This window comes from Colletotrichum lupini, chromosome 3 (assembly GCF_023278565.1).
Source record: "Colletotrichum lupini chromosome 3, complete sequence".
NCBI lineage: Eukaryota > Fungi > Ascomycota > Sordariomycetes > Glomerellales > Glomerellaceae > Colletotrichum > Colletotrichum lupini.
Window position 1 is genome coordinate 7,398,946 of NC_064676.1, and position 22,470 is coordinate 7,421,415.

General features: G+C 41.7%; 5 protein-coding genes across 5 annotated transcripts; 2 read left to right on the forward strand and 3 right to left on the reverse strand.

The window, feature by feature from the left end:
* Window positions 1-204: 204 nt before the first annotated feature.
* On the forward strand, window positions 205-10,247 carry CLUP02_06951 (cytochrome P450 monooxygenase; the record flags this gene model as incomplete). The annotated part of the gene is made up of 7 exons (XM_049285948.1): window positions 205-234; window positions 335-441; window positions 611-1,658; window positions 1,693-2,034; window positions 9,674-10,056; window positions 10,109-10,150; window positions 10,235-10,247. 7 exons carry the CDS (start codon window positions 205-207, stop codon window positions 10,245-10,247), a joined length of 1,965 nt encoding a protein of 654 aa, XP_049143091.1.
* A 62-nt stretch (window positions 10,248-10,309) lies between these two features.
* Window positions 10,310-13,055, reverse strand: CLUP02_06952 (kinesin motor domain-containing protein; the record flags this gene model as incomplete). The annotated part of the gene is made up of 5 exons (XM_049285949.1): window positions 10,310-10,450; window positions 10,497-12,436; window positions 12,500-12,665; window positions 12,728-12,972; window positions 13,034-13,055. 5 exons carry the CDS (start codon window positions 13,053-13,055, stop codon window positions 10,310-10,312), a joined length of 2,514 nt encoding a protein of 837 aa, XP_049143092.1.
* A 1,872-nt stretch (window positions 13,056-14,927) lies between these two features.
* Window positions 14,928-20,407, forward strand: CLUP02_06953 (major facilitator superfamily transporter; the record flags this gene model as incomplete). Its single annotated transcript, XM_049285950.1, has 15 exons — window positions 14,928-14,945; window positions 15,068-15,434; window positions 15,499-15,617; window positions 15,674-16,510; window positions 16,636-16,714; window positions 16,927-17,125; window positions 17,197-17,300; window positions 17,544-17,679; window positions 17,812-17,923; window positions 18,173-18,428; window positions 18,488-19,029; window positions 19,091-19,665; window positions 19,717-20,143; window positions 20,205-20,293; window positions 20,362-20,407. 15 exons carry the CDS (start codon window positions 14,928-14,930, stop codon window positions 20,405-20,407), a joined length of 3,906 nt encoding a protein of 1,301 aa, XP_049143093.1.
* A 109-nt stretch (window positions 20,408-20,516) lies between these two features.
* CLUP02_06954 (uncharacterized protein) lies at window positions 20,517-21,297 on the reverse strand (the record flags this gene model as incomplete). Its single annotated transcript, XM_049285951.1, has 5 exons — window positions 20,517-20,628; window positions 20,698-20,798; window positions 20,856-20,954; window positions 21,069-21,159; window positions 21,218-21,297. The coding sequence occupies 5 exons, from the start codon at window positions 21,295-21,297 to the stop codon at window positions 20,517-20,519; spliced, it is 483 nt and encodes a 160-aa protein (XP_049143094.1).
* A 198-nt stretch (window positions 21,298-21,495) lies between these two features.
* Window positions 21,496-21,956, reverse strand: CLUP02_06955 (uncharacterized protein; the record flags this gene model as incomplete). The annotated part of the gene is made up of 2 exons (XM_049285952.1): window positions 21,496-21,780; window positions 21,855-21,956. The coding sequence occupies 2 exons, from the start codon at window positions 21,954-21,956 to the stop codon at window positions 21,496-21,498; spliced, it is 387 nt and encodes a 128-aa protein (XP_049143095.1).
* Between the last annotated feature and the right edge of the window lie 514 nt (window positions 21,957-22,470).

Consider the following 22,470-nt stretch of genomic DNA (forward strand, 5'->3'; position numbering starts at 1 on the left):
CAACGTTGGTGGTCAAGTCAATGTCAATACAGGCTTAGACATATGCGTGGTCACCAACCCTTGGCTCGGTCTACATTTCCGACGTGTAAGACTGCTGGCTAGTACGGCAGTTGTCACATGCAACGAGTGTACGTTCTGAGCAGCAATCGCAATAGATTATTTTTATGTGACTCCTCGAGAGCCGAATGGGCACATAGATTCATAATGGGTACCTGTATGCCAACTGGGAGGCCTGTATCGTAGTTCGGACTCGGTGTCGGAGTCGGACTAAGCCCTACCATAGCATACTTACTTACCTCGTCTAAGTACCATTCGAGCAAGTAGAGGACACTAGACAATCTGGATTATTCGAGACACCTACCCTGTAGTCGAGTCAACCGTGAGGCTTTCCATCGGCAGCGGAACCGATGAAGTGCCCGTGGTTGTTCCGCTTGGACAGTGGTAGTGGACAAAGAGTTCGGAGAGTTGCCGCGATTTTTGGCAGCTGCCTTTTGACACCTGAAAAAATTCTTTTCATTCCCATACTACATCAGGATCTACTTAACGTGGTGCGCATCTGCCACCCCGAAGAAGTGTAGCGACTGACTTAAACCAACTCCAAAGTTACAAGCTTGACCATTGAAGAGTCGAAGCCCAAGATGTTTTCTTCCAACTCTGGCCTGCAATACTGTGTTGTCGTTGCCATTTTCGCAATGACACTACTTTATCTCTTGCACCGCTCTCTTCTACCCAAACCCATCCCAGGAATACCTCACAACAAACATGCGGCCAAGAACATCATGGGAGACATTGACTCTTTCCTCGATAGCCAGAAACAAGGCATCTCAATGTTCAGATGGGTCGCAGCCCAAGCCGAGAACCTCCAATCGCCCATCATCCAGCTATTTATGAGGCCCCTTTCTCCCCCTACGGTTATCGTCACAGACTTCCGCGAAGCAGAGGACATATCCATGAGACGGTACAAGGAATTCGACAGAACCGATTTCTTGCGGTACATCTCTCAGCCACTGATGCCCCAGTTTCACATGATGATGAAGAGCGACGACCCCATGTTCAAGAGGCAGCGGAAATGGCTACAAGACCTGATGACTCCTGCTTTCCTGCACGGTGTTGTGGCTAAGCCCATCTATGAGAGCGTTCAGCAGGTGGTTGAGCTTTGGGAGAACAAGGCCCGCCTTGCCGACGGCCACCCCTTTGAAGCTTTCAACGACATTTATTTCGGAGCATTCGATGCCGTCCTGGCATTCTCGTACATCAGCAACTTTCAACACATGACGCTGCCAGGTCGACTGCAGCTGATCTCGGCCCTCGACCACATAGAACGCCCAGCCATGGCCGGCTTACCGGTAGTCTTTCCGGAGAGTGAACAAAGCGAAGTCATTAGGGCGATGCTGCAACTAGCCGAAACGGTCGAGGAAACGAGAAAAGCGGTTCTGCCATGGCTTCGATCATGGTACATCCACCAGACCCCTCGGATCAAGACCGCCAAGAGAATTAGAGATGAATCTATCAATCACGAACTTGAGACGGCCGTGGAGAGACTCGAGGCCAATGAATCTGCGTGCTCGGCGCTTGACCACATGGTTTATAGGGAGAAGCGGGTAGCCGAGAAGGAAGGCAGGGCCCCTGTCTACAAGTCTATCGGTATGCAGAGCGAAGTAAGTCACCGCATCGACACACGATTCAATGCAGGAGGTCCAGCATACTAATCACGATGCCCAGGCGTTTGGCTTCTTGCTAGCCGGGCATGAAACGACAGCTACAACCTTTGGCTGGGGCATCAAATACCTCGCAGACAACCCAGACGCCCAACGACGACTGCGCGAAGCCCTCCGCCAGTGCTTGCCCGTCGCGGTAGAACAGAGACGGAACCCGACCCACGAAGAAATTATAAAGACTATCATCCCCTACCTCGATGCAACCATCGAAGAAATCCTCCGCTTCGCTGGGACGACTTCGGTCACGGACCGTGAAGCGATGCAGGATACGACGATCCTCGGCCATCATATTCCCAAGGGCACAAACGTGATGATGGTGACAATTTGTCACGTAACAGGGATAGTAATCGCACCTTACAAAGTGCCCGTCACGTACTAAATCACGTGTCTATCTCAGATATTATATATATAGACCTTTTCCTTTTATTTATTTCTATTTTAATAATTAAGCTACTTTTATTATACTCCGTATACCTATTATTACGTACTATAACTCGTAATAATTATAAGCCTAGCTCTTAGTTAAGACCTTATATTATAATAATATACTTATTAATACGATTCTTACGATCTTTTTAAAATAACCGATTTATTTATACTTACTTTAGCCTAAGCTAAACTAACTAGCTACGATAATTAAATTAAATAGTTTAATATACTTTATACTATAAGTAAGGGCGTCGGGGTCTAGAAGTACGTCGACTTAGACGCTCTAGATTTTAATATATTCCTTAACCCCTCTATAACGCTTATTTTATTTTTAGAATTTAAATAATTAATTACGATCTATAATAACAAAGAACTACGAGCTTACTAAGCCCGTTATAAAGCGTTTAAAAATAACTAAAAAAACTAGGAAATCCTTTATTAATAGCTTTTAAATATAACTCTTAATACGAACCTTTTAACTTTTTTAAATATAAATAACTTATAGAACTAAGCCGGGTTTCTTTTTATAAAGCTAACTATACTACTTACTTTATATAAATAAATCTATTCTTATATTATATTTATAAAGAGGATCTATACGCTCGAGAGTATTTAAAAATAATAAGAGCTCGATACTAAATACGAATAACTTATAGCTTACGAACGTAATACTATTAATACGTATATTAAAGTCCTCGCTTAGTAATTAGTAAAATTAGTTAACGCTATATTATACGAATATATATTTTAAAAAGCTACTAAGAACGGCGCTAAGTTTAGTATATAGCGAATTATTAAATATTTAAAATAGGAATTTGCGCCCCCCGAACTAGTAATAAGGAATGCAGTTCAAAAGAAATATTAATAAGCCCTTAATAAAGCGAGGACCGGAATTAACCCCTAATATTAGTATAAGGAGTAGTAGTCTATTTATTTCTAAACTAAAACGTATAATATTTTAGAAATTAGTAAAGAGATTGCTATACTTAACTTCTTAGTTATAGTTAAGTCTAGACTTAACCCTATATAGGGCTAACGTATATATAAGACCTTTAGTAAATTAATAGCCTTTAGAACGTATACGAGGACCCTCGAGGAGATTATATATATATTTAGCTTAGTAACTTAGGACGTATATACTAAACGATTTTTAAGTTAAAGAGGGGCTTATTCTACTTTTACTAAACGCTCTAACTTAGTTAATAATATAAATAATAAAAATAACGTTATATACTCTTATAATTACGTATACCTATAGCGCCCTATAGCGTACTAAAAATTAAAATAGGTACTTATAAGCTAAAACGCTAATAAGTTATTAATATAAATATTAAGGAGCTATATAGAGGAAGTCCTTATGACTATTAAATTAAGTAAGTAGAAATTACTTTATAATAAGCTTAAAAAAGCTAATTAGCTAAAGAACGATAGAATCCTTAAAAAACCTAGGTTTTTAAAAAGATCCTCTAACTAACTTATAGCGAGCTTATTAATAAACTAGGACGAGGGTTATATAGTCGCTATACTTATAAAGAGTTAGGACTTAGAAGTAAACGTAATCTTTAGTACCTCTATAAGTAGCGCTTATCCCCTTTTTTAGAGTATAATAATAAATAGCTATAGAGTAATATATTTAATTAATAATAAGAGCCTATTTAAACCCGAGAGTTACGTATTATTAAGTAATAAAAACTATATTAAATTAGGAACTATTATATTACTTATTACTATACGTAGTACTCATATTATAAAGGGCGTCCTAAATAGACCTAAGGGAAAGGGAACTTATAATTTAAAGCTCTAGAACGTCGCTTATATTAAGAGATTTTATATTAATATAATCTTAGAGACTTTACTAAATAAAAACGTACTCTAATACTATAATCTAAATTATACTTTATAATAGGGAACGCTTTATAAAAGCACTATTAAAAAATAGCTTATCTAAAAGAATAATCTAGTCTTTTTCGAATATAAGCTCCTCTAATCCTATTCTTCTTTTATAAACCTTAAGCGTATTCTATAGAGCCTAGTTAGTATTATATTACTAGTTAGCTATAGAAAATTCCGTTACTTATATTAATATACTTATAAAAGGTCTAATAGCGCGCTCCTCTAATACCTTAAAATAAGTTATTTTAGACCTAACACTCTTCGTTAATTACTATATAAGACTTAAAGTATACGTATTAAACCTCTATTATAAGTTAAGTATAAAGTATATATATTATCCGAAGCTAAAATAGTAGTCTTAAGAGGACTACTCTTAAAAAAAGCCTTACGGCTATAGTACCGTATATACTAAGATCTCTTTTACTTCGAACTATCTTTTAATAAATAATAATATATACTTATAATTTTTAATAAATATAATAAGTAGCTCAAGGGGTTCCCTTTAAAAATAAAAATAAAGGAAGAAGTACTTTTTATATTATAGAGCCTCGAGGTAGCGATTTATTATTAAAAAGGGACTCTAATTTACTTCTTTAAAAATAATAATAAAACCGCTCTCTTAACTATAAATATTAAATACGTATATAAAACGTAGTATAGCGAGCTAGGAATTAAAATAGAACTTCTATTTTTATATATAGAAGAACCCGTAAGTAATGCTAAAAGAGTAGGTTAATTCGTAATTACTAAAGCTTATAAAATATACTTTTTTATAAACCTCCTTACGAATTTATAGGACGAAATAGTACTAGCGGTAATTTTTATTTATAATATTACCCTACGGGAGGCTAATAAAGGAGATTTGCCTATTATAATAAAAATTAATTAGTAAAAGCGGTATTAACGCTAATAATAAACGGGTTACTAAGTACGGGATTCTAAACCAGTTACCCCGTATTTTAGTAGCCTCTATATATATAACTACTAAGTATACCCTCTTTATAAAGATCGTAAGAGGGGTATACGTTAAAAGGAGTTTAAAGTGCTTCTTCGCGGGCATATAAAATACTTAGTTAGATATATATTAAAAATATATAACTTATATAAGGTCTAAGTACCCGCGCTTAAGTAAGTATTTATTACAAAAAATATTAAGTTTAATAAAGAAGTCTTTTATAATCCCGTATATAAGGAATAAGCTATTATAAATAAGTAAGTAAATTTAGTAATCTAAGAGATATAAGAACTTTTTAATACTAACGATAAGTTAGTTCGAGTACTTAGAAAAGTAGATCTAGACTTTAAAAATACTAATACTTAAAATAACTTTATAATTAAAAATAGTATTATTATTAAATTTTTAATTATTTAGGACGCTAAGTAATTAATAAACGTACTCTAGGGTGCGGTAAATAAAGTTAAAAAGGCTAATATAGTCTTATTATTATTACTAACCCCTAAGATAACCCCCTTATACGAGCTTAGGGGTAGGGGTAAAAAAGGGGATATAATAATTAAGTTATAAATAGCTCTATATAGTTTATAATCCTCTCTACGAGTACTTATATATACTATAAAAGTTCTTAAGCTTTTAATTCCTAACGGCTCTTAATAAAACGCTAAAGTATATAGTAAATAAAATACTAATTATAAAGAAATAATTCCTAACGCTAAAGTCGACGTTAATAGGGAACCCTTATAATAAACCTTTATTATTATATAAAAACAGAGCTTATAAGAACTACTTTATTAAGTACTAAGTAAAGCTCCGTTAGGTCTTAGATATTTAAACCGGGCCCGCAGACCTTTATAACGCTTTAATAATAATATTTTTATAACGCTTTTATATTTAAATATAAAAGATAATAATTACTATAACCGTCTCTAGGACTACTTTTTTTTTACTTTTATACCTAATTAATAAAAAGCTATAAAAAAAAGTAATATAGGATATATAATATTTTATTAAGTAGTAAAAAGAGCAGTTTATAAGACCTATTTAGAGCGCTCCGGAGGAGTTTAAAAACTACGACTTACTAAAGTTAACTTTTAAAACTTACTAAAGAAGTTTAGTAATATTAAATATTTCTTATTATAACTATAAAAGTTATTTAGGGATACTATAAATATAGAAATAAAAAAGCTAAGGGATATTAATATATAAAAAGAGGTCGATTATAATCCTAAATAAGGGATCCTATTTTTATTAAAGTAGGTATATACTTATAAATACGACGTTAATAACGAGGTTAGCGAGGTAAAAGTACGTATATATATAAGGGGGGATATATAACTACTTAACCCCTTATAAAATACGTATATTTCGATACTCGTTATAAAGGCCTTTAGGCTTATAATAGTAATAACTACCTAATTTAACCTTAAAATAAACTAATGTAATACTATTAACGTATTCCTTAACGCGCCTCTTAAAAATAAAAAGCTAATAATTATTAAACTCTTAGAGGGATATAAGGTTATTAATAAAATAAATAAACTCTGACGCGCTTTATATAGCTTCTAAGACTTACTAATTCTCTAGTTTTAAACTTTTATCTCTATATTCTATAATATAAATATAATATATAGCTACGAGGAGATCTATATTTACTAAACCGTAAATAGGAAAGTAATATTAGTATTCTATATTAATAACTTTCTTATTTTATATTATTGTAATAACTAAAAGGTAGCTTAGGGGATCGTTAATAATATAAAAAAATATATTAACTTTAAAGAGAATAGACTAATTAATTACTTCCTCGGAGTGCGGATTTTATAAAACCGTACTATTTATAAAGTTTATTTTATTTATAACGTATATATTAAGTAAGTTACTAAGCGCTTTAACCTTATAGATTTACTATATCTAGCTACCCCTCTTTTTTAAAAAGAGTTTAAACTAAACGAGGGGTAGGTAATAAAGGAGGAAATAAAGAGCTACTAAGAGAAGGTTGGGAGTATACTTTATATAGCTATTATAATTAGACTAAACGTCGCCTTTACTTACTTATAATTATTACGGTTCTTAATTAACCTAAGCGTAACTTATATTAAAATAATTAATTACTATATCCGATATTTTTATATAATAAGATATTGTACGCTCTATTATAATAGTATACCGAGTGCGTAATTATTACTTTTAATTAGAAATACTAACTTTATAAATAACGAGGTAATACGACGATTATCTTAAGGATATATAATATTCCTTTTTAGTAGCCTAATTTAATAGAAATTAATACGCTAAGTAACGGTTATAACGTTAATTACTAAAGCTAAGCTTCTTTATTTTAAAAAAAATTATAAAAGAGACTATAGCTTTAAAGCGCCTTTTTAAAGATATTACCCTTAACCTAAGAGAAGTATAGTTAGTTAACTACGATAATTAATAGATAATTCGACTCGTTATAAGGGAGAAAAAAAGAATAGCTACTCGACTTTACTATATTAATATATAAAATATATAACTAAAATAAGAGCACGCTAGAAGTAGCTTCGAAGTTACTTATATATTAATAAAAGATATATTAATAAATAGACTTATTAAAAACCTTTTATAAGCTAAGTTCGAACATTTCTATACACTTTTTAACCTTTATAATACGTAAGAAGCTATTATAAATAGCTAAAATAATTAAAAATAATTAATTTAGGCTATACTTAAAAAAACTTAATACCTAAAAGTAAATAATAAACAGAACTTAGAGTACGGCCCGGAGGCCTAAAATAAATAAAATAAAAACCTCTTATAGCCCAAAAGCCTAAACTCCTAAAATAACCTTATTTTATAGGGTATATATATATAAAAATAAGACCCGGGCTTATACTTATTATTTAAACTCCTAGTTTATAAAGTATATAGTTACTAAGAGTATAGCGTTATTAAAAAAGAGGGTTAGTATACGTATTAAAAAACGCGTTTTATATACCTCGAAGTTTATAAAACTAAGAATAGTAGGGGTAGCAGGGGGCGTAGGAACTAGAACGATTATTAAGTTAATAACTTAGGGTATAAAAATAAGTAGTATAATAAGAAATTAGTTATAAATAATTATAATAAGTATAAAAGAGGACCGGGGGTGCGTGTTAAAAAAGTCCTCTATATAAAAACTAATATAATTCTTATATATCCTCTAGTTATTATATATTTAATAAATAATACTACGAAGCTTAGTAATATCTTATTAAAACTATAGTTAAAAGTGCGCTTCTTAACGATAAAAAAGGATAATATACTTATAAAAGAGGGAGCGCTACTTATAATAGCCTCGGTAAGGGCCTAGGCTATTAGTTATAAAACGACCGGTATATTAATATACCCTTTAGCTAAACGGCTATTAAAGTAGTATATATACTAGCTACTACTTTTTATAAAATAACGACTACTATTTTTAATATTAATATATTAAAGGGTTACTTTAAAATAGGGTAAGTACTAAATCTCCCGTTCCTTAGGAGCCTCTTTTTTAAGCTTTTTAAGGACTAAGTATATATTAAATAGGCTTAGAATAATAAAAAAAACTATACTTATTACGGGGGGTACTTTAGCCTCTCGGCGTTCTTTTCTATTTCTTATTACCTTTTTAAAAAAAACTAGCCTTATATTTTTTAAACTTTAAAATAATATTAAATATAAATTCTTAAAATAATAAGTATATAATATACCCTTTTTAAAAGGCTTATTATCCGAACTAGTCTTATTTTTATTTTTAAATTCTAAGGGGGGGATAAGTAAAAGCCCGTTAGAGCTCTTATTATTACTATTTACTTTATTATTACCTTTATTATAGCTACTAAGGAGAGCCTCGAACTTAATAAAGTCCTTAGTATTTTAATTAATAACCTTAATATCCTCTTAACTAGAGAGGAAGAGCTTAGTAGCCGGGCTTTAATAAGTAAATAAGAAGTTATAAGGGGGGGTAACGACTTAGAGGGGCTCGTTAATATTATTACTTATTTAAATTCTTAGTAAACTATATAACGTATATATAAAAAGTATTATAAAAATTATATAAAACTTACTATTACTTCTAGATATATTAAATATTTATATTTAAAATAAAATTAATAAATAATTCGATAGTATAGGCGCGCGCGCATAGTAAATAGGGGTACTTATAGTAATTATAAGAGATTAAAAAGAAGAAAAAAAATAATAACTAAGTAATACTACGAGAATTTAGATATATATAAGGCGGCTAGGTAGCCTCGCTCTTAGTAATTTATATACTAAAAGTAATAAAATACGCACTATTCTAAGTTAGGATTCTATTTATTTTAAATAAAGAGATATATTTATAATAAACGTAGTTTAAAAGACGCGTATCCCTTATACTTAATTTTCTTTTATTTATATTTAACTAAATTAGGCCTTTATAAGGGCATTTAGAGATTCTATTTTAAGTATAATAGCTCCCTAGTGGTAGTAATTAGGGGGTATATTACGTAATAAGGATAGTAATCGTACCTTATAAAGTACTTATTACGTGCTAAATCACGTATCTATCTCAGATATCGTGTATATAGACCTTTTCCTTTTGTCTATTTCCACTTTGATAGTTAAGCCACTTTTACCACACTCCGTATGCCCATTGCTGCGTGCCATAACTCGTGACACAATTGGCAAGAGCATCCTCAAACCCGCCTTCGAGATTCCCGATACTCTACGGTCCAAGACAGCGCTCGACGCGTCGAGTCGGGTTCGAAGCTGGGAGTCATCGCCTTATCCTGTGGAGGACTTCAAACCCGAGCGATGGCTGGTCAAATCAGATAAGGACCCCGAGAAGACATTGTATGATGCCACGGCGGGGCCGCAGATGGCCTTTGGGCTCGGGCCTAGAGCATGCTTCGGGCGGAGACTGGCGTATCTGGAGCTCCGCATGTTGACCGTGTTGCTGATCTGGAACTTTGACTTTTTGTCGTGTCCTCCTGAGTTGTCCGACTATAGAGGCTACGACGGTTTGACGGTCAAGCCTCGGCAATGCTACGTCAAGCTATCGAAGATCACATTGTAAGGTCTTTTTCAAGGCCATCGCGAGGTAGCCTAGACTTTGACATGGTAGAGAGCCGAAGACCCTTTACCTAAGGACGTACATGTACATTATGTCACGCATATGAGGGAGGCGATCCCGGCCTCTCAGCCGCCTTGAATAGTGACGAAAGACATACACTGCAACGTGTATGCATAGACAGAACCAGTAGACTGAAAGGCGTCACACAATGAAAGGCATGGCACAGTGACTTGACGAGAACGAATTGCCTATCTAGTATGCTTTGACCTGAAGGATTCTCGCCACAATATGCAACGTTCTGTAAGCAACCTGTTTCTCAAGGCCACCGCGGCCTGTATGCTGAACTCCAGAAACACCATGCCCAATGCACCTATAGCCGCCCGATGCGCCATGCTAGGTAGGATATCACTCGCTTCAGCCTTCAAATGGCTAGTCCAACAAGGCCGTCGTAAGCACGCTCGACGGTCCGACCACCCATTCCAGGAATGGTCTTCAGCTGCGCCAAGGTCTCAATCTCGGCGTCTTCCTCATCCGCCAAGTGTTCCAAGTAATCAACGAGGTCCTGGGCCTTCTTCGAACCGAATCCGTGCAAGCCCTTGATCTGGGCAAGGTCTCGTGAGTTGACGATGCTCAACAAGTTCTGAGTTCGGGGAGAGGCTGGCCCGGCCGGGTCGGGAAGGACCATTTTGGGAGGCTTGGCGGGCTTTGCCTTTCGGCTCTTCGTCTTCGCGGCAACGTCCACAAAACTCATGTCCTCGTCTCCTCTGTCTTGTTGGTACTCCTCGTCACTGTCTTCGGCAGCGATTCTTCTGCGCTTCTTTTCGTGTCCGTTCCGAGGAGAGGATGACACTGGCAGAGACTCGGTGGGAAGCATGTTTCCAAGCTTGACCCTCAACTTCTCAATCTTGCCCAATAGCTTGGCCTGGCCTGGGAAGAAAGGAAGGGCCTCCTCGTACATCTGAAGCGCCACAACATCATTACCAGTCTCCTTGGCCTGCCTAGCAGCCAGCAAGAAGCGTAGGCCCTCTGAGCGACCATCGTCGCGTTCCCGCTCCTCATTCGCAATCCGGCGCTCCAGTGCTTCCAACCGTCGCCGCACGGCATCGTTGATATCGGGGTGAGCAGGTGCAGGTGCAGGCTCTGCCGTTTTGTTCTCCCTAGATGCGAGGATCTCGCTGACCTTTTTCTCGACGATGGCCTCCAACTGCTCTGCGGAGATGGAAAGCTTTTGTTCGGCTGGTTGAGCTGGCTGGGTTGGTTGAGCAATCAGGGAGGACTGCGACGGCCGTGCAAGTTTGCTAGCCTTGGCTGGCAATTCGCGTTCGACGAGGGGCTTCCGGGTCTGCGTCATGTTGGCAGTCGGTCGGACGGGGACAGCAGACTTGCTACGGTCGGTGTACACATTAAAAAGCTTGACCGGTCGCGTCGGATCGGCAGCTTTTTCGGTTGCCTTGGCTGCAATAGTGCCACTGTGAATGTTGTGGGCATTGGATAAGGGGCGGAGGGGTTGTCGTAGGGTGGATGTAGAACTTCCCGAGTTTGTACGCGGGACTTGCTTGAAGACGACTTCATTCTCAATTTCGCGGACCTCGATGCGCTTGGCTCTCGAGCTGACATTCAAGCTGCTCAGAGTGTCCAGATGGTAGCTCCGGATTGGGGCCAGGTTCAGGATCATGACCGTGATGCCGTTGTTCTGGCCTAGACTGAGGATGCGCGTCATCTTTGACTCGCGGTAAGGAATCCGTTTGTCCCCTCGTGAGATGGCGTCGATGCACTGGGACAGGACGAAAAGACTTTTGTTGATGGCAGCAGACTCTACCAGTCTCTCCTTTCCATTGTCGGTACGGCGGTTGTCTTCTGAGCCAGCCAAGTCAATGGCTGAGGCCACGCTTTCGCGGACCTGGTCTCCCGCCGTTTGGGTCACCTTGATTCTCATGATGGCATGGCTTCGACTGCTGTGGGCGTTGAGTTTCGTTGATGCCGTCACGCGGTTGTTATTCGCCTCGATATAGAGTCGGGAAAAGTCCTGAAGATCCTCGCAGGCGCGTTCGGATAGACCCACTACCATCGTCTTGCCATCTTTTTCGCGGAGGGGAAGGCCAGAGGGCTGACGTTTCTCGGGAGGTTCGAATAGGTCAAAAACCTTGTCGTTGTATATCTCGTAGTATGATAAGACAACGTCGACGGTGGTCTGGCCGCCGGTGTCCTTGGCGATCTTCTTTCCGCGCCGATACACACCGCTCAATAGCCGCGGGATGACACCGCGATCTGCCAGCTTCAGCCCACCTCTCATGGTGTGCGTCTTGCCTGTTCCGGTGACTCCATAGGCAAAGATGGTGACATCGAGGCCTTGGAAGAGTGCCTTAATGTGTGGTGCCACTGCTCAAGTTAGTATGACCGATGTCTCTCGATGATTCGTATCTAGCGTAAAGGTATCCGTACCCTCTGCTGTGAAGAGTGCGTCCTGTGTCGTCGATTGGTCGTAGACGCTGGTGAAGGCGAAGGAGAACTCCTCGCTCTCGTTCTTCGGACTTGGGATCTTGACCAGCGTGGCTGGCTTGCCCGGCTCAGTGCTGTCCGCGCGGACAATGACGTCCTTATCCAGCTCCTTTTCGAGGAGGGGACGGATACGCGCGACCACACGAACCGACATGGTGAGGCCAGACCGACTTTCGACTCGATGGTGAGGGTGGCAGCAGCCCAAGCCAGCAGGAATGAGAAGATGTCGAAGCCGATACTCGGGTTCCGATACTCGGGGGTGTGATGTCGGAGTTTGGAGTCGACGCGACGTGTCGAGGTTGGTTCGACGAGAAGACTTTTGTGGTGTTTGAACCGTGTTCGTGACTTATTCAATGTTGTGCAAGGAATATGGAAGGTTTGCACTGAGGCCTTGTCAACAGGGGTGTGGACATGGGCTGTTGCTGGGGTGATTGCGCTAATCTCCTCTAAGCGAATGAAACGAATCTCCAGCCCCACTAAAGCCTTCGAGCTTTGACATTGGCAGGAACATTCAGATACGTACTTGGTCCATAGGGGTAAGCTTAATCCCCTGCTCTAGTACCGACCCACAGACCAGGGTCAGCACACCAGTCACATCGTTAGCGCAAAATAGCTAATATAATCAATAATTATTCGAATCTAATTAATTTCTATAGTTAAATTAGTATTTAATATGTATTCCGTTAGTATTAATTACCGCTTAGTAATATATAAGTATTATACTTAATAATAAGTATAAAAAGTCTTTTAAAAGGGTATCTTAGGCCTCTTTAACCTATTATTATAATACGTTATAAATAAGGTTTTCTTATATACCTATAAGCTCCTATATATAATCCTTTATTTAATTTTAATACGTCTTAATAAGGTTAAAATTAGGTAAGAAAAGTAGCTAAAAAATAAAATAAATACTATAGTTACTAAGCTCTTATTAAATAGTTTTTATATTATATACTAAGGCCCCGTTTTATATTAAAATAAGATTATTACTATATATTTATTAATAAAAGCGAATCTAACTATTAATAATAAGTATAGTATAGTCTTAGTAAGAATTAGTACGAATACTACCCTAAATTTCTTTTTTAAAAATACTTAATTCTTTCTAATCCCTAAAAAAATATCTTTAGAATATCTAATCCCGCTTACGTTAATACCTCTTAATAATATACGTCAAGTCCTATTTTTTATTATAATAATGGGTAATATAAAGCTTATAATAATAACCGCCCGTAACTTATATCTTATCTATTTATAGGATTTTTTATTACTTTTTAACGGTTTAATAAAAGTACTCTCGTACTTAAATAAAATACTTAATTTAATTAGCCTCGGATATTAGGGGCTTATGATAAGTAATATAATAATAAAACCCGAGCTACCGTAAGGCTACTTATATAATATAGATACTAAATTAAAAATAAAAAAGGGTAGTTAATAATTATAAAAAGGAGGCCCGGTAGCCCTTTTTTAAAGAAGTAATATACTTAATAAGCTCTTTCTCTTATTATAAGCTTATAACCCGTAAGTAGCTAGACTATATCTAGCACGTATAGCTTTAACGAGGTAATACGGGATATTCTTATAAAGAATATAAAAAGTGAATATTTATATAGAAGCAAGAATATATAAATATAGGGGAAATAAGCGTATATAAAAGTGGTTTTTGTAATAAAGAGAGTAATATAGTTAAATTACTATATGAGAAGTTGCTTACTTAACGAAAGGTCTAGGTAGGCAAATATACGCCTATATATAGGCATAAAAACCTCCTACTAGAATATTCCATTCCTTATTAATTATGATATAATTAATAAGCGCATACGTAAGTGAATGCGTAATCGTAGTACGTAATTCCGTCTCGAGAGAATTCCAGCTTATTTAGTTACCTTCTAGTACTTTCCATTGCTCACGTAAGCTTATGTAAGCAGTATTGCTTTTGTAATCAATACCTATAATAATCTACAGAAATCGTAGATTAATATAGTATATAGCTTGCTTACGTAATATTGATAATAAGGCGAATAATAAGGTAAACAAAGTTACCTTCGTAACACTATAAAATAATTACTATTAACGGGGCCCTTATTACTATACGTACTTAATCTCTTATATATCTAGTCATTTTAATAACTTATATAAGCGTAAATTTTATATTAATGTATAGCGTACGAACGCGCTACTAATCAGCCTTAATAAGGTACTTAGTCGTACTACTTATTAAGTATACCATATTAATAATAATTCGTTAATAAGTAAGGGTAGTAAAAAGATAGGTAGGTAAGTAGGTAAGTAAGTAAGTGGTAAATATATAAGAGGAAAAGATCGTAATTAGTAAAAAAGCTAGGCTAGGCTAATTAGTAGGCCCATAATGAATTCGCGGCCTCTGGTTAGTCGGATCGCTTGTAGAAAGGTGGTGTAGACCTGCCCTATCGGTACTTGACAAGGGGGTTAAACTTTGGCCTGATACCGTAGTACTCCCCACCTCACGTGCCACTACGTATTCCCCAGGACCTACAGATACGTACCCTTCGGCACGGCACGGTATTGACCCGGGATGAAGCTCCGGGATTTTGCCGTCAGCTCAGCGCAAGGTCGACAGCCCTCCAAATTCCTGATGGAGCACCGCAGAGGGCGACAGCTGCTGGAGCTTCCAAGTCACGATCCGAACGACCGACGTCATCAGCCTCCCAGATGTCCGCCATGCGCGCTCAATTGCCCTTGCTGAGGACGGCGCAAGGTGTGCGAGCTGGTCAATTGCCTTCTTACGTCTGCAGGCAATGTAGAGGCATCCAGATTAGCGCTGCGCCGACGACTGAAGCGCCCAAGGTTGGCGGGGATGTCTTTGGAGCTCGAGGAGCGTCGCGGGATGCCGCCGGTATGGTCAATGGTTCAATGGCATGGAAGTTGGTACAGGAAGAATACTGACTGAATGACAACAGACGCTCGGTTCGAGGTCCTCGGATCACCATACTCCCTCCTCTCCGTCTCTCTGTCGCCGTCGCAGCAGCTTTACACCAGAAGGGGAACATTGGTAGGAGTTGCAGGCAAGGCTGAAAATGTGAGCATCGGTTCACACTCTGCCCCTCTGATCAACATCTAATCAAGAAATTACAGGCCCAATCGACACTTTCCATTCTTTCGCCCTTCACACGAGCCTTCCTCGGCGTTCCTTTCCTGTACCAACGCATTTCATCTTCAACGCCCCTCACGGCTCTGATTTCCACAAAGTCTCACACAACGACCTTTTCCGTCCTTCACCTCGATGGTACGACCGACTACATGATCTCCCAGCGCAATGCGCTTCTTGCCTGGACGGGCCACACACTCTCCGTATCGCCGCGTATAAGCCGTGGCCTTTCGCTTGCCCACTGGGGAAGCACTCACCTCACTGGCAGAGGCCTCGCTGCTCTGTCCTCCCCCGGTCAGGTGTACGAAGTTACCCTCGCAGAAGGCGAAGAGTTTGTCGCTCACCCCTCGCACGTCGTCGCATACGCCGTCTCTCGCAACCCTCCTTTGCCGATGCGCCTAAAGTCGAACATCCTCCGTCTCCAAATTCCCAACATCACTCGCTTCTTCCCCGAGACAAATTTCATGAAAGCGATGCGCAATACCGGTACATACAAGAATGTTGCTCGGTGGTTGTTCACTTTGAGGACGTCGCTCAGACGCACGATTTGGGGCGACCGCCTGTTCCTCCAGTTCCGCGGCCCGACAACCCTTCTCATGTCCAGCAGAGGCGTCAGAGTTGCTGATGCTCTCACCAATAAGGAGGTCAACGAGATTGCAGATGCGCCGGCTGGCGTAGTCCCAGACGCTGTTGAATTGACCACTAAGCCAAAGATCGAGGCAAAGCCCGTATCGGTCGAGCAGCCACCATCAGCCATCCATGTCGCCAGCGTATCGCGTGATGGAAAAGTCAGCTTCGAGGACGCGAAGGATCTCAAAGAGTTTGTGCGATAGAGGCGGAACCAACATCGGAATCAAATACAGGCACCCCTGTGCCGCGAAGCAGAATTGCCATGGCAATTTGATCAGACAGCCACAAGGCTGACAAATGTAACTTTACTGTGTAATAGACAACGAAACGGTCAGGTTACAATGCTGCATGTGGATCGACCTGCAGGTTAAGTCCGGCTGCTGTAGGACATTTCCGCCGTGGGATGCTTTAGTATCGGCCGGATCTTCTTTACTCGTATTCTCGTGATGTGTCCGTATGGATAGTTATCATCTCGGAGATATGAGTTCGTTCGTCGTCCGATCCCTGGACATTTCGCTAGAATAAACTTGATGGATGACAACTTCGGATACAAAGTCACAAAACCACGTGGTTTTGCGCCGTTGATGTAATCCGGCTTAGTGGTAAACAGCCACGGAGGCTGGTATTATTGACAAGCCTGACGTTCTAAATGACACTTCGATTTCCGACCGAGCGCCGAGCACACCCTTCCGAGACAATAGAACAGTGGTGATTGGTTCAATGGTCAAAGGTGAACAGCTTGTAGCATCCCTCATTCCAATCCAGAGTCTCTCGGGCTTCGCGTTTTCATCTCAAGACCGAGCCATAAAGTCCCTTTCCGGGACCCCCACCCCGGAACACGGCTCCGGGCTAGGGTACGAGGCGGGATCTTGCAGCCAAGGCGGGTTCTCATGAAGAAGATGATTTTGAAGATGCCAAGAGTCTGGATCAGGAACATTGAACCTATGAAGAATCATGAGGAGCATGAGCCTGGCCATTCTCCAAGTTTGCAGAATTAATCACTCTACTGGCCTAAGAGTAATTGAAGAAGCTCCCCTGTTGCACGAAAAAGATGATCACCTAGCTGTAAATGGGATGAAGCCTCACCGACTCTCCAAACGCTAAGCGAAGATCAGCAACCAAGTTCTCCTCGCTCACTTGAAAGTTGAAACCGCACTGGTTGATCGATCTAAGACGGGGTAAAAGCGACTGACCTAGCGGCCGATATTCGTTTCCGTGAATCACAAGCGCACGTTCCCACCGCGAGACTCCCAAATGACACTGCGACAGGCGACAAGCTCACAAAGCTAAGAGATGACTACCCAAGTACATTCGTCACCACAACAGCTGGCCATACCCTAGTTGAGCCGCTTGGAAGCAAGCGGTCCAACCTTTTCCCATTCTCTGCCTAACGGCTTAGGTTTTCACATTTCTCGAGTGGGCAAAGGGGCCTTCGGCCGGTAAGTCGCTTGTTATATCCGGCCCGCTAAGCTAAGGGTCGCCTACCCCTCCCCAGGATCTTGGTATCCAGAATTGCGGTGATCCAGAAGGGCATGGCGTTTAAAACCGAACATGGGTTTGTCTGGAGTCTTCTGCATTCTCCGAGTCTAACCCCCCAAAACAATCTTGTGTCTTTACGCTTGAAGGGCGAGAACTGCGCGAGAGGAGCTTATGCCAACATTTGTTGATTCCATGTCTATGTTCGATTAATAATTGTCCGTCACTTGAGCCGCACCATGGAACTTGTCGTGGAGTGTGGAAATACTTTCTTCATTCGGATATAGGCAGGGCCCCAGAGAATAAGAACAACACGAACTGCTGCTACTGATCGTGCTGGTATTACCTTGGACTATTACTTGATATAGTCCCATGTTTAGCCGACCAAGAAGCAAGCAATCTCGTTGAGCTATTCACCGACGATACGAAACGACGCGATAGTTCGCCCCACAAGCATTGCTCGCACCCAAGGGGTCCAAGGGAGTTTCTTTTCTAATCTCATCAAGGAACTTTTCGCCAACAAGATCTGCGCCCGCGGACTGAAAGGCGGCGCTGGCCATCGACGCTTCACTCGAAGCCACTTGAGAGAAAATATCGAGAAAGGGAGCAATACAAACCAATACGAAGCGGCAACCCGTCCGTGTCACAAAAGTTCGCTGAGGGAAACAGTCGCAACAACACCAGTTCAACCCCAGAATCCACGGCCATGCCGCGCTCTCAACACGCCCTCTCAACATCGTCCAACTCGTCAACCGTCATGGACAGGTCCACCGCGCCCGCAGACCCAGAAAAGTCGGACCACATCCCCTACGAGTCCTCCTCCTCCGCCCGCCAATCCCTAGATCGCATTCCCTCCCAGCAGCGCGACACCGAGGCCAACATCTACCCAGAACCCGCCAACGTCGTCGAGGCCGATCTCGAAAAGGGCGGCTTGGCGCACGCGACAGCAACGCAAGATGCCAAGGCCGATGGCCCGGTCGGTGGTGATGCACCGTCACCGCCCGCGGCCGGCCCGCCGCCGGGGATGAACCCGGCTGACTTTCCCGACGGCGGCGCCCAGGCTTGGCTTGTCGTCTTTGGAGGGTGGTGCGCACTGTTCTGTACTTTTGGGTTGATCAACTGCGTCGGCGTCTTCCAGGCGTATTATGTGTCTGGTCCCCTCAGCTCGTATCCTTCGTCGACTGTCGCGTGGATCACCAGTCTGCAGGTCTGGGTAATGACCTTTATGGGCGTCATTGTAAGTTTTTCCCCCGGAGAGCCTCTTTGCCGCTGTCTCGATAGCTGACGATTCGCTCCAGTTTGGCCGTTTATATGACACATTCGGCCCCAAGTACCTCCTCTACTGCGGTACCGTCGTCTACGTCTTCGGTCTGATGATGACCTCGCTGTCAACACAGTACTACCAGTTCATCCTCGCCCAGAGTCTCGTCTCGTCCATCGGCTCGAGCGCCTGCTTCAACGCCTGCATGTCGTCCGTAACCTCGTGGTTCTTCAGGAGACGCGCAGCCGCATTTGGCATCATGGTCTCCGGCTCCTCGCTCGGCGGCGTCATCCTACCCATCATGATGTCCAAGATGATTCCCCAGGTCGGCTTTCCCTGGGCCATCCGCGCCGTGGCATTCCTGTTTCTGTTCTTGCTCGGTATCGCGTGTCTGACAGTCAAGTCTCGGCTGCCGCCTCGCCCGCGCCCATTCGTCTTCAAAGAATACGTCGATGGTCTGCGTGAGCCGCCCATGGCTATCACAGTATGCGCATTGTTCCTCTTCTTCCTCGGCATGTTTTTGCCTTTCAACTTTGTCATCCTCCAAGCGCGTGCGCAAGGTATGGATGAGAACCTCGTCATTTACCTTTTGCCCATCATGAACGCTGTCAGGTAAGCACCTATCGCCATCATTATCTATACCATGGTACTAACAACGCGTAGCATCCTCGGTCGCATCGTTCCCGGCATTGTCGCCGACAAAGTCGGTCGGTACAACGTAATGATATGTATTACCTTCATCAGCGCAATCTTCTGTCTCGGCCTCTGGATCCCAGGAAAGAGCAACGCCGCAATCATCGTCTTCCTCATCATCTTCGGCTTCTCCTCCGGCGGCTTCATCTCACTAGGCCCGGCCTGCATTGCCCAAATCTCCGACATTAGACAGATTGGCGTTCGCACCGGGACTGCGTTCGCCGTTCAGTCCTTTGGAGCATTGGCTGGTAGCCCTATTGCCGGCGCCATTGTCGCGTCGCAAGGAGGCACCAACTATCTTGGGCTTCAGCTGTTCTGCGGCTTCTCGATGCTGGCGGCGGTTGGTGTTTTTATCGCGGCGAGGACTGTGCAGGTGGGATTCACGCTGAAAAAGGTTGTTTAATGGGAATTACGCTGGGTTCGAAGCGAAAGTCTAATCCTGGCATACTGCATGTCAGCAGGAGAATGAGAGTTTACCGGCCGATATGTCCGCAACCCCGATCTCCGCTCTAATCGCCGGCTCCGGTTCCGGCGCCGTTTATGAGCCGTGCCCGATCCTACCTCATGATCGGCTGCGCGTCTTTCTCCCGTGTCCGGTTGCATGCGAGGAAACAGAGAAAGAAACAATGGCAAAAACAACGATGAAAGAGAGTTTACATAGAATATTTGTTAATGGTGGAATAAAAAACGTTGCTGTCTCCAATACCTCTGGGCTTGATTCCCTACGTACACATCCTATGTAAGCTCACGCTTCTGTAGCTAAGATGTGGCTAACGGGAGTTGACAGAGAATTTTGTCAATGAAGCTTCAGCGATTGCAAGCGACATGGCCTCGACCAGTTTACATGTAATCATTGAGACGGAGTTCCCCATCTCTGCGACTCTTCGGAGCTCCGGAAGACCGCAAAGACTGCGGCTTACAAGGTCTTAATTAGATTTGAACGAGACAAACATCCTCCATAGTACAAGAATCCAATGATTTGAGACCAGTTGAGGTTGTTTGATCTCTCGCTTCATGTCTTGAGCTCCACCACTGTGACCTTCAGTTGCCGTCTACAAGGTCTTGTACAGGCGTAGGCTCGATTTTTGGGAAATCTTTCTCGAACTTACGACGGGAGCCATCCCAAAGTGAGCATAACCACGTGCACAACCTAACCCGAAGGGCCCGAAGGGGAAAATGAAGCTCTGTTGCATCTTTTCGATTACAATCTAAACAAGTCCTTGCAGGATCGCGATTGATTCCTCTAAGCGGTCTCGAGATCATGTCGAGTCATCAGCGATGGAGAACTTGTTGCTTTGCAAAAGTTAGCTTTGATTTGTGACCCAAGAAAGAATTTTGGAATTACCTTTGATCCCTTCTGCGACTTGGACAAGACCGTTGTAAACGGTCTCGTCGTCAATGGGGTGGGTAGCTCTTGGAATGTGAACTGACACTCTGAAAAAGGGCGACATTAAAGTAAGCAATGCCACACGTTTGGTCAAAGAGGGTGGGACTATCCTCTGACTCAGGGATCGACGCAGCGTTGATAGCGGTGTTGACAAAGAACGCCATTTGTTCGAGGTAGGAGGCAGAGCAGCATAAGTCGGGTAAGTAAGTGGTCGCGGAAGTGTCCGAAAGTCACTCGCCCCAGTGAGATCAACTTCATCTTCGTAATGGCCGTCTTCTTTCTAATAATAGGAGATATTGACGCCCAGGCCCTAGGTATTACGCAGATCTGAGTGATGTTTATGAGTGAGTTGATGCGGTCCTCTAGATTGGCGACGATGCAAGGTAAGGGGGAAAGGTTGAGACTCCATATTCGGGTAGGTAAGGGATGCCGAAATGGCTTGGTATGAACCTCCTCGTTGTCTTCGATCTCTCAGCAGCTGCGACGAGATTTAACTCTGACTGGCTTTCCCTGGTAATGTTGTAGACTGTTGAAATTACGGTGTCGACATTGTATTTCTCAAGGACGGCCGTGAGAGAATCAATATCAGAATAGTCTACAGCCACGAAGCGAACATTTGGGGCTGCGCCTCCGGGTTGTCCTGAGACCTAGGTGAGAACATAACTGTTAGTATTGAGTCTTATTACTAAAATGCATGGAGCATTGTCTTGTTGATAAGTACCTTTCTCGTCAGCACGATAACCTCATGTGTTCCTTGGGCCGAAATAGCTTCAACAAGATCACGGCCAGGGCCGCTGATTCCGCCAGCAATTGCCACAGCCATATCGGTCTTATCTTTCGTTATCTTACTTTCAACAAACAAAACCTTTCCTCAGTGATGGCGAAGGGGCTCAGAAAATTCAGTCTCTCCACACTGTTCGAACTTTTCGTCCTATATATGTTTGTGGATCAATGACGGCGTGTATCAAGAGCCTTGCTCATGCCAAGAGTGAAGACTCATCTCGCTCTTCGGACAACGCCAATGCGTCCGTCACATGGCAGTATTGCGGCTAGCAGCGTCATGAACCGGAGATTAAGGACAAGATTTCGGAAGCGCAAGAGTCTGAGCAGGCCATGACCAACAAGCTTAGAAATTCAACTCGGCAGCTTCCGTTAATATGGTCTGCCCCGAATTTAGCGGTGGGATGTGCAGCTGTCGCGGACACGGGATCTCGTAGGTTTCGGGGCTCTCGGGGACCGAAGACTCTTTTGGCCCGCCCCTCCCGACGGAGATAGATCGTTCGCTTTTACGCGATCCCAATCGTAAGTCTTCTTGATTCAAAAGTTCGGTTATCTTT